The 12,393-nt window shown below is 40.7% G+C and overlaps 2 protein-coding genes across 2 annotated transcripts in view; one reads left to right on the forward strand and one right to left on the reverse strand.

Moving 5' to 3' along the window:
• Nucleotides 1-3,109: 3,109 nt before the first annotated feature.
• LOC145464030 (melanopsin-like) lies at nt 3,110-7,150 on the reverse strand. Its single transcript, XM_081447845.1, has 2 exons — nt 6,336-7,150; nt 3,110-3,595 (listed from the first exon to the last, which is right to left on the reverse strand). The coding sequence occupies exons 1-2, from the start codon at nt 6,965-6,967 to the stop codon at nt 3,112-3,114; spliced, it is 1,116 nt and encodes a 371-aa protein (XP_081303971.1). The 5' UTR covers nt 6,968-7,150; the 3' UTR covers nt 3,110-3,111.
• A 4,648-nt stretch (nt 7,151-11,798) lies between these two features.
• The window catches only part of LOC145464013 (Na(+)/citrate cotransporter-like), a 55,447-nt gene continuing 54,852 nt past the window's right edge, over nt 11,799-12,393 (forward strand). The window contains exon 1 of the mRNA XM_081447821.1: nt 11,799-12,379. Coding sequence (XP_081303947.1) covers nt 12,149-12,379 — 231 coding nt within the window. The 5' untranslated portion in view covers nt 11,799-12,148. The remainder of the gene's footprint in view (nt 12,380-12,393) is intronic.

Raw genomic sequence — 12,393 nt, forward strand, 5'->3', positions numbered from 1 at the left:
TTGGAGAACTGAGCAAATATACTGTCATTTACACAAACCTTATTTTTCCACTATATATATCTTCGAGTAGGTGTTAGCTAATGATGTAACGGCTCAAATTTTCTTAGCTAGTTTGAGAGTTTGGTTCGAAGGCGTCAGGTGGCATGGCATCGAAGTCTTCGAACCCCTGGCCGACTCCCATATGAAAAGGCTTGGGGTGCTCGTCGGAGATTTCGAAAAAAACGGTAAGATGAACCAAGATCCTGTTTTGTGAGCGTGGCTTGAAATGATTTTCACCCCTAAGAGGTATCAATTCTAAAGCTACACCGGCATTAACTGTCACTGACCTTTTTTCGGCTCAATACCCTAAAAGCTACCACAAAAAACTCCCGCTGTGTACCTTTTGAGGTTGAAAATCCTAAGAGGTACTAAAACCGCTTTTTTAACCCCTACGAATTGCGACGAGCACCCCCGTCCTTTTTCCATGAGAGTCCCTTGACCCTAATGAATCAAAGTCATTTCTAAAGTGTGAGAGTTGGCAGGTATAACAGACTTTAACGAAAGCAATATCTATTTGTATATTTACGTAAAGTACCATGGCGAAAATCCTTCACTTTCTCAACGAAATTCTTTGCCTAAATTCTCTGCTGTATTTCGTCTTCGGTCTGTCGTTTTTGTAGTTCATTTATAAGGCCTTTCTTACACGTCTCACGTCAAACTGTCTGTATTACATTTCCATGGTAATATGCTCCGTATATTTAATGATTTCACCTCCTTTAGAGAAAATTCTTCCAAAGACAAACAAAATTGTAAACAGATCTCAAGACATTGATTTACCAAATAAGGTCAGCTGTCTGTTATGCCCTGATAACGGATGAGAAGAGAACCAATAGGAGGGCTAGAAATTCAATAGATAGTTTGACTGGTTTCTTCCCGTGTTATCACACAGGTTCTGCTGAACTAGCGTGAAGTCCAGATTGAGCCAATATTGGTCGAGTTCCTATTTGCATCTTTATGGACCAAGCCGATGAATTTCAAGGTTCATTAACTTGCAAAAAAAAATAAAGATTGAGGCTAAAATTTCACAATAATTATAACCAAGAGACTACGATAGATAATAGTTTCTTGCTATAGCGACATGCTCTATATAACCAAGTTAGAGAAAATGGTATAACTAAATAAATAATAAATACATCTATTTTAGGCAAATGCACTCGTTAAAGACAAGCACTAGTTAGTTAAAGAGAGATTGCTTTTTTTGGCGCGAAATCGTCAGAGAAAAGTTATGACTTATCGGCATTACTACCTTCTTTAAGGTTCCAGAAAACTTAAACAGACTGAAAATTTAGCGCCAAAACAACTCGATCTCTCTTTATCTTTCTGGTTCAAGTCGCAAGGCAGTGTTTATTATGATTATAATAAGTATCCTGTATTCTCTCTCAACGCATAGATAACCGCTATTATAAATGAAAGGTTAAACAAAACTGTCTGCCAGGCACAACTGAGAAAAATTAAAGCTTGGCAGTGTAATACTAAATTAGCTGCTGCGCTGATTATCAATCAGAAGAGATAAATCAAGTCCCTAGAGCGAATCAGTGATGAGGACCTGCATGCGAGAGAATGTGGTATCTGTGATACACGCTTCCTTATTCTGAAATAGCTAGTATTCCAAACTAGCAGGTCTCAGGCACACCTTCAGCTCATGACAACCAGCAATTGCAGTTTTGTCTCTCGGTTGACATGTAGGCACTATTAGCGTAATCATTCAGCCATTTTGAACACGAAAAAAATTGATTAATAATGGTAATAGGACTGAGTGGAGTCCAATTCGGTCTGTAATCATACGAGTGATTAACAAAATCGGACGACCGCGAAGCGGGAGTCCGATTTGTTAATCACGAGTATGATTACAGACCGAATTGGACGACGCGAAGCCCTGTTACCAATTAATCAAAACTATGACAAAATTCGAGAGACGAACAAACCATCGATTGAGCGCTGAACGATTTTAAAACGTCGTTATGAACTAAATGCTGAAAAACACAGCAGTTTACTCAACAAAGTGCACCGCAACAGCGCGCGCAAAATGACGCGTACTGTCCAATTACAAGCATAACGCGTACACTGTCCAATTAATGCTCAAATCGGGCTGCTGATAGCCAATCACGTTCGAGAATTTTGTTATAGTTTTGATTAATCCTGAAACCGGAGAAGAGCGCGCATATTACATACTGGAACTACTTGTGTAACTACAAAGCGCAAGACAACACGTAAATGAAGCTGTAATAAGCCGTTGTTACAAATATTTACTGTTTATTTCAAGATTTCTCTAGATATCCCTCTTTTCCCATTTAACTAACGTCAGCAGTTAACAGTTTTGGATGTGAACTTCGAGTCTTCCCGGCTTCCAAGATAATCGAACCCAGTTGGCCCACATAGTGACGTAATGGTAAATGTGGTGGGCGCCTCCAACAGACATACGAATTTCCTAACCTATTATTGCAAAAGCCAGATTTATATCAAAACTAGCAAGACTCGTTTTTAGTCGATTGCTTTGATTGCTTAGGAGACTCAGTAAGAGCTACTTTTCACAAGGGCGTATTGTTTTCTGATGTGACGCGCGAATATGGCCGTGCCAGTCATTTTGGCTGCCAGCCAGTCCTTTCTGAATCTCTTCTATTTCGCGTTATTCAACTCTCTCGTTTTAAACTAGAGCTTCGCAAAGCTCAAGTAGTTTAGGCACCAAGTGAGTGGTAGGGCCATACCTCTCCGGCCCCAGGAAGCTTTGCCCGGCAGCTATCAGGGCTATTTGAAATCGAAGGGTGAGTAAATAAACGTTAGATGCCACATATAATATAGAGATGTTCTTCACAATGTCGCATTATTCGTCGGCTTCGCCACGAAAATGCATTGTTGAGATGTCGCTCACAGAATATTCGCCAAGCGAATGTTTTCTGCCTTCAGTTTACCGTCGAAGTCAAAGGCAACATCTAACGAAGTAATAGCACCTGTATTTTCATTGCAGACACTTTGCACTATGCATGAGGTGAGAAAGTCTGCAGTCATCAGATGCTGAACCGTGCAAGCACTTCTTTACTCATTAGGGGGTGGGGTGGGGGGGGGGCAGTTTTCCTACCCCTCCTCCTGATACGCTCCATCCTCACTACTCCCCTGAGTACATCTTGGCTCACGCAGACTTGACCTTGATTTTTGATAACGACTTGGAAATTGTAAAGTTGAAAATCTAATTTCTGTATCGCACTCCCGAATGTAAGTGCTTGAGTCCTTGTTTTTCCTGAAATGGCGCCATTTACAATATCTGCAGCGCGATACCATGGCGCTCAGGGTCCTGCGAAAGCGTCTATTCATAATGGTGTACACGAATGGGTTGTAGATCACCGACGCTTTGGCCATAAGTTCAGGAACTTCTGCTTCACCGGGAGAAAGTAAATGGTCGCCCTTGAAAATACTGACAAGGCTGACGAAACAATATGGAGACCAACTTAGCATAAAAGCGGCCATTGCAACTGCTGTCAGGCGCGCTAATTTTATTTGCCATTGTCTTCGCCGCTGCCTGATGCGATTGTTTTCTGGGACGACGTCTTGACGAAGAATCCTGCAGGAAGAAAAAAAGTTATTTTTTATGTAGTAAGTCTTTACGCGACCTCCTAGTGATACACAAGATTGCCTTTAAATGAAAGTTTTACTTCAAAGTAATGGTTAACTAAGTTGAGAAAACAGCGTTATCTATGAAATATTTGACCTCTTTTACATGTGTATTTATATATCTAACGGTGTTTAAAAGAAAAGATCATCTTGAAGATTTTTACCTTTACCCTATGTGCGCTTTCGCTTTTCCTGTTCGACAACTCACATGCATTACGTTCTGAACAACAATAAAGTTACACTGGACTTTACATATTGCTTTAGTTAAAGGCTATTTTTGTCACTTTTCGACGCAAGACTTTCTCAGCTAATTTGGAGGTAGACATCATGGCAGAAATAAAATAACAGACCAATTAAGATGGCGCCATGTTGATCGTGGAGGGATCTGTTACCGCAAATTCATCTGTTTTTAACCACATTATCTATCATTCATAACCATTTAAAATGGAAATCTTTAGCAAGTGCTGCTTAATTCGTGGTTAACAATTGAGTCAAAAATTTAGGAACTTAGCGATAAAGAAAATTGGTCGGTTGTCTTGAAACTAAACGAAGATAAGACCCTGACTTAATAATGGATATTTAAGTTGATATGACAAAATTAACAAAACCCCCTCAAATACAGTTGCCCTTCAGCTGTCAGGAGAAATCCTTTTCTGTGTAGTGTCAGTAAAAGTTGGAGTCATTTCCTGGTTTTCATTAGCAAGGAAAACGTACGTGCGAGCTCAAACGTCCATAAAAACACAAGAAAAATCCAAAAGGAGGGCAAGAATCAAAATGGAGTTTTGAGTCTTGTTCTCGTGTTTGTATTTCGCAGTCTTTGTGGGTACGTTAGTGCTTTTTCAGTATATTTTCATCGCTACAGAGAGAAGGATTTCGCCGGACAGCTGAAGAGCAACTGGCGTTGAGGGGGCTTTGTTAATTTTGTGATATCAACTTTAATTGAATTGTCTTTATTAAGTCAGAGTCTTTCTTCTTGAAGAGGCCTTAGGGAAGCTACCGTGGACGAAAATAACCTACCCACCCTATCCCTAGCCCTCCTCAATGCCCTGCAAAGTAGGTACGCTCTTCTGAAAGTGAGCCCTCTCCGCGAGTAAAGACGCTAAAATTCCATCTGAAATAAGCTCTCCACCACCCCAAAAAAATGTTGGGAGACTCCTGTTTGTTTAATAATGACTTAAAACCTATGTCGAGTTTCATATCATTATGTTTAGATAATTTTATCATGCGGTATTACCCTAAACACAACTAAATTTTTTCAGACGTATTGTGGTCTGATATTCTTTCCAAACATGAATCTCGAAAATTTTTAAAACCGCAAAATTTCTTCAATAGTAAGCACTACCGAAATAAAACCCACTAGGACAGCTTCTGTTTTTTTCATCAAGCACAAGCCGAGTGCTTATTATAGCACATTTTACTGTATGTCACTTTTTCTGATGTATAAAAGTACTTCCACTTAAAGAGAACCAGAATAATTGTTTTCCAGCTGTTGAAAAGCAGCAAAGAAACCAAAAATAAACAAAACTGGTTTCGACTGGGGGAGATTTTAAAACACGGATTATAACGACGACAAACTTGAAAACATTGGCCTATTCTTCAAGATGCATCAGAACGAGCAGGTTGAGAAGGGTTGAAATCTGTCGACATTTGGAGGTGAAGTTTTCCGCAGTTTTTACTGAATGTCCTCCACGTTTACGGGTCAAACGACTTGTGAGTAAGCAGATATAAGCAGAAGAATAACACGGCGACTTTCATGCAGATTTTAGCGGTTTGAAATGGAGCGAACGAAAGCTTTCCAACTCCCATTCACTCTCGTTTTGTTTTCATTTTGCCGTCACAATTCTGGCCATTTAGGGGTGAGACAAGAATACGATTTTTCAGCAAAAATAAGCGTCAATTATCAATCGACAGCAACATCGCCCGTCAACACGCCCGAACTTTAAAACTGAAAAACTCAACTAAAGGTTGTCGTGGTTTCACGGTTTCATCAGTCATAACTATGTCGAACTGTCAATGTACTCTCGAATTAACATCTACCAATCAAAAGCCAGGTAAAGACTTGGTTGGTCATAACGGGACGGTCTCATGCACCTAAGGTGAAGAGAGAATTAAGATGAGGAAAAAAAATCATAACCCAGGCACCTGAAAAACCTCGTCCCGGGTATTTTTCACCCTGGAGACGAGGTTGGCACTTGACGTGCATTTTGAATAGTCGGCTGAAATGATTTTCAGTGTAAAAAGAAGCGGTTAGCGAGGTTCGCGCGTTCTTGAAAGGTTCTCTAACCCCTGGGGGGAGGGAACTTGGGGGACCCCGTATAAAAAGGAGAGGGTGCTCGTCGTACCCTTTAGGGGTTAAAAACGTGGTTTTGGTTGCTCTTAGGAGGTTGAGCCTCCAAAGGTTCACATCGAAGGCAGAGGCGGTACCTTTTGGGGTATTGAGCCGAAAAATTAGGACAGGAGATAATGTCTTGCTTTAGAATGGTACCTCCTAGCGGTGAAAAACATCTCAAGCCACGCCCAGAAAACAGGATCTTGCTACCTCTAAGGAGTTCTTTTCAAAATTTCCGACGAGCACTCCTGTCCATTTAATATGGGAGTTTCTCTTACTCCTTGTAAACCCTCAAGTTATACTCATTTATGGGCTGCTGGAAAAGTATGCTCATCTACGGACTGCTGGGAATGACACATACCTGAAAATCTTGAAGTAAGAGACAGAAATCAATGAAAGTGGCACAACGAATCCCACGGCGATCAGAAGAAGATTATAAGCCTTACCAGACGGTGAGATATCCGTCCAATCAGGGCCACAGATCACCCCAGAATTTCCAGGCACAAAGCCAGTCCAACCCAACAACGGAGGCAGCATTGTTACTACACCATACACCCAGGATGCCGCAATCAGACAGCAACTGATTTTGCGCGAGACTTTGAACCTTGGATTCATTTGCCGTACGCTATAACTCATGACTAACGTCATTCCAGTGAAGGTCGCTATTGACGCAATCCCCACGGTGCCCATCACAAACCCGTACCAGTTACACCAGGTTTGATCTGTAGCAATTTCCCTTCCTGTTATTATCACGTGGATCAGCATCGGGTATCCGAATACCGTGATGAAAACACTGGCAAAGGCGAGATTCAGCATTAGTGGGGTCAGGGTTTCCTTGCGATGTGAAGGCTGGTAAAGGACGAGAATTGTCAGCACGTTGCCAAGGAAACCCAACGCGAGAATGACCAGCATTACTGTGATGAAAACAACGTACCCAGATTTTTGAAAATCAAATGAAGATCCTGTTGTTTCAAGACTGCTTGTCATGTTCATAGTGTATTATTCATTTCATTGATTGAGATTATTTGTTGACTCGGGCACTTTTGTCTTCAAATGGTGGATAAGACTTCAAGGCATATATCTGTGTGCAGTTCTCCAAGGAGTTTTCCTCTAATATTTCACCGAAACAAAGGGATCACCTGAAAAGGAAGCAAACAGCCATAATAAAAACTGTTGATCAAAATGTCAGAAATGTGGAGTATTCATGTTCTAGTGAGACGTTCATAATTAATAAAAAATGCCGCAAATGGAGAAAGCTGTTTTGAAACGTGCTCAATAAAACAAACTAATTATCTTAGGGAGAGCTTGCTCAAAGGCTTTATTATTTCCTGCACTATATTTGTTCCAAATTATTTTCATGTTTCATGACGTGGCTTGATTTCTAATCGGGAAAGCGGCACGCGAAATTAACTGCGTGAGTCAGTGAATAAGAGCGTTATTTTCCGGTTTGTATCAGTAAAGACGTATACTCAGATTTGAGTCTTATCTCAGACCTTAAGTAGTAAGGATATAAAATACTAAAGAAAAAACATTTTTCGACGTTTTGGGTAGATATGTTAAGTGGATTTAAATTTTTATCTGAAACCTCTTGTCTATGAAACAACATATATGACAAATAAACCTTATTTCGCTATGAATGCTTTTTCATGGAATGTCGATGGGATTTGATGTCCGGAAGAATTGCACTGAAAAGATGTGTGATCTATTAGTGATCATAACAAATGAGTTGTAACAAAAAAACAGCTGAAGCCGAACAATGAAACGAAAGGTCATGTCTTCAAAGGAACACGTTCGTGAACTTAGGTGCAAAAGGTCAAAAAAGGGCATAGGCACAAATTTGATAAATTTGAGAACCAACTTGTAAATCGGTATTTTTCAAAGGACTCTTGTGTTTGTATTTGATATTGCAACTCTATCGAAGAAACGGATAGACGTTTATTCAAAGCTTCTTCTGTTGATTTGAAATTTTCAAGTTTTCAGTGGAATTTCGAAATCGTAAAGCTTAATTAATCTGTGGTTAAAATTTGTGCATCTGAAGTTGGTGGGCAATAACGAGGGTGAAACTCAGAAAAAAATCATATTTTCTGTCAACCGTACCTGTGAGAAACAATTGCTCCTTGGGTGCAGCCTTCTCGATGCGTTTGACCTTATGTTCAATAAAGATATGTTATATGCGATTCCCCGAGCTTATTGCTGTTACTCACGTCACTCTCACCAAAGTGATTTTGTTGATAATTTGTTTTTGTTGTCGCTGTTTTCAAACAGGATAAAAACAACTGCTAGTTTGCTATTTATCTTTCTAACTGATGTCTTTCTGTACGCTTGATATCGAGCGGCCGGAATAAGCCAAGTATATATGTTTGTGTCAAATTAATGGTTTTTTATCATCTCTTGATAAGTAATTCTACTTCATGCAGCCGGAGCCTAAAAATACACATCCCGATATGAATGATTGATTAATTAGCAATTCTAATGTAAATACGTGCGCTGGAGAGAAAAGAAGTAGAATCTAGTCGTCTGACTTTTACCCCGCAGTTTCTTCCTGTATTCGATAGCACCTGATATCTAAAGACCTCTGTCGTTTTGACTATACATAACTTTTTACCGGATTTCCAGACTGGAGCTGAAAAACGAGAAGAAAAAAGAAAAGAAACAAATTAACGAGAAGCAGGTGTAAACGATGATGACAATCTCTCCGGTGAGAATCTCATTAACCTTTCGTATTGTTGCAGTTGACATGTTTTTAACTGACAAAGAAAGGGAACCCCTGTAGTTTTGTTGCTCGGGGTATTTTGACGTCTCGGTGAAATGAAAATAATGGTGGATTTATTCTTGTCCACACAGACAGCTTGACGTGTAGAGTTTATTTTGTTCGGTTTTAGTAATTGACTGACCAGGAGCTAACGACCCACAGAACGGAGAGCAGAGGGCTTGTCCTCCGGGGGTATCCCTAGTAAAAATGGGTGGGGGTGCGCGGCTTGCTTCCCAAAACCCTTACCCTACTTAAAACCAAAATCTGTGATTATCCCTACGCTGACCTGACCAAAAATTCGATACCCTATTTAAGACTTGACCCTTAACTCAATACCCTGTTTTAGAAATTCTGTATAATTAGTTCCCTTTAGGCTAGTTCAGACCGATGTTCAGAGGCAATGTTTATATGTTTTTAGTAGATTCAGGATATGACGTCGTGATGAAAAAGTAGCTCCTTCTAACAAACATACCCAATTCAAGAATAGAATGCAAAAACCATACCCTATTTGAGTCCAAACTGGCCAAAATCGATACCTTTTTTCTGACCAAAACAGCTAAAAAACCATACCCTTTGGGACCGTATACACCTATATAACCCATATGAGGGAATTCCCCCCCGGGGGGGGGGCTTGTCCTACAGCTGCGGTGTTCGAAATCTGTATCAATCTTACAATTCCCAATCAAAGCTATCGAGTTTTTGTTTTGGTCTAAAATAAGCTTTTTTGTTTGTGCTTTTACCCCAGAAAAAGGTCAAAAGGCTTCTTGCTATTTAAAACTGAATTTTCGTCACGAAAAAAATTACAGAAAATAGTAATTGCATTAGAATTCGGAGCGTGTTCCCCGCGGGTACGAGAGTTCAGTGGCGAGTTTCAAGGCTGAGTTCCATATGAACGCTGTAGTCGCCGAAAAATACTTCAGCTATTGTTGTATTGGATTACAATTCATGACAAAAAAACTGTTCAACGAAGACTTCTATCTTGATCTATTTCGAAGATCGCAACGATTGCTGCCATTGTACGGAAACCGCTCTCCAGATGTCGATTTTAGCGATTGCTGTATATGATAAACGATAGTAGAATGCAATGAGTCGTTGTTTGATGCACAATCGTAGACGGAATAAAAAGAGAAATGAAACTGCTCTTCCCTGCCGCCAAATCACCGATGAATTCTAGTTCAAGCCAAAATGCGCCATCATTGAAAAGAGGGGGCTGGGGGAAGGGGGTCAGAGGAGGGAAGGATGAGGAGGGGTGGTCTTAAATTGTCATTTCAATTGCCCGATTGTAGGTGTTTGCTTCATTCCTTCTTACATGGTCTCGCTCGAAACAGATGACTAACTGTAAAGGCAATTTAACAATCGAGATTTTGTAAATAATAAGTGAAATTGCGTTTTCTGAATTCAGCAGAGCCTGCTTGATGGTTTTTCGCTGGAGCTGGAGATTTCGACTGGGGCACCGTGGGGAACAGTTTGTTTCATGGGTGGGGAAGGTGGCGGCGATGTGTTCCCACTCTGGGTTGTTTTTCTAGATCAAACGAACGAAAGCTTTAGCTTTTGATCATTTTTTTTTTTTCATTCTCGCTAAGAAATGGCACAGCTATTGGAATGCAAATTAGCTGCAATTTTCGCGACCTTTGCCAGGTTGTGGGTCACCAGTGCCTAGGCGTCCCTCTTGTCTCGCTGTCAAGCGAAATCTGAGAAGGAATGGGCAAGAGGACGCATAGCAGATATGGCCAAAATTTCCTTTATTCGATTTTACGAGTTCCCTTACCTTTACTTAATTTGCAAAAGTTGCTCACCGATGAACTATGGAAGTGTTCATTAACGTCGGTAAATTTTAAACTTTGTGAGTAAATGCAGTATCATGTGCTCTTGTTTGCGGTTACTTCCCATCGAATTTCATTGCTGTCATTTCCTTTACAAAGTTTACAAGAATTTTTTGGCAGATTTATTCTCATGCAATCAGTGTTTGTTTCAGAGCGGAATAGGAGTCTGCAGAGGTTGCGATCGACGGGCATCCTGGGACATGCCGGGCAGTGAAGTCTACCAGGGCGGTCAAAAAGAAGGTTTTTTGCACGTCTTGTAAATATCACAGAGTATCGTTTACGTATATCTCATTAAGCAAGCGCGAAGGATTTGCTGGGAGAAAATCGGTCCGAGGAGTTGACAGTGCGGACCGAGCGCAGCGATGATCGGTTCAAAAAAGACCGAGGGCCGATATTCGCTCGGTACGGTCCCAAGCAAGCTTGTTTCTAATAAGAGATTTGTAATTATTAGAAAAAAAGCCACAATCACGGACTGGAAAAACATCGCAAACTTCAAGTGAGCAATTCTGATTGGGCGCCGACTAGGAGTATACTCAGTATCACGTCTGATGTTAACCCGGTGTTAAGTAAAACAGAAGGGAAAGAGGGCTGGAAGAAAAAGAAAAGGAATCTTTGATGCGAAACCAACAATCCCAGCTTAAAGTCTTAGACAGCAAAACAGTCGTTTCTTCTTCCCTATTCGGAAGACGCAAAGCGCCGTAAGCGCGATCCGAGAGCGTAAGCGCGTGAGAGAGAGGGGGGAAGGGGTTCGAATGATGATCTCTCTCTTTAATAACAATGGCATTATGCGCCAACAGTTGGCAGTTGAGTGTCGCAAAGACTTTCAGCCAGGATTGAAGTTCTGTGAGAAATGTAAGCGATAACAAGGCAAGAAATCTTCAACAGTGATAGTCAATGATCATTCGGGACAGTGCCCGGACCAATAGTTATCGAATATTGGACCGGCAATGCGGCAATATGATTGGTTGATTTTGGTTGTAATCGTGTATTAAGGTATGATTAATCATTAACTTTGCAGAATGCTGCCCTCGTCTTGATAAAGTAAGTACGTTATTTTAGCACAAGGTTAAGCATTCATCAAGTGACGAATATCTGCCGTCGTCAAGTATCAAAAGGCAACTGCTTTCGACTTAAAGCGAAAGCTAGGCAGAAGAGATTAAAACAAATATCACCAGAAATAAGGCAATTATGGATCTGGCAATCTTTGGTGAAGTCACCGCCTTTGATAGGACCAGACTGGTAAGTCATATGACACGCGTGATGGGAGATGAGACTGGCGTGACATTATAAATCAAGTTTATGCAAATTTGAGTTTCAGCACCGTACGCTTCGAATATTGATCAGTTACTTCTGCCGGAACGAATTTAAGGTTAGAAAAGGTGAATGTTGAATAGGAATGATTCGTTTTGAATCCCTAACCTGTCGCGAGAACTCTTCATTAGTTCATTCATAAACGTCCGGGCTTAATGGGCAAAACCACGGCTTGATCCTGGCCTCGCTATAAATCTGTATAAATGTGTGGTGTCAAATTACTTGTGCAGAATATTCCGCAAATGTGATCTTGATCTGTTTATTTTATATTGCAGTTTTGGAAGGACAATGACTGATTCCGAACGGGACAGAGGGTATAGTTATCTCGAAGAGACAGAAGCCAAGCCGTTACCCATTGACAATGGGTCTCCCAGAATATCTCACCGCGTCGATCACGGCAAGCCGCGTCAAGTAAACCAGGCTTCGCTGTTCAAGCAAATCTTGAAATGGAGAAAATATTTAATCCTGATTTTGACTCCGATACTTCTGATGCCCCTACCCATTGCTGTAAAAGGAACGGTAAGAAACGGAGA

The sequence above is a fragment of the Orbicella franksi genome, chromosome 12 (assembly GCF_964199315.1).
Source record: "Orbicella franksi chromosome 12, jaOrbFran1.1, whole genome shotgun sequence".
Taxonomy (NCBI): Eukaryota; Metazoa; Cnidaria; class Anthozoa; order Scleractinia; family Merulinidae; genus Orbicella; species Orbicella franksi.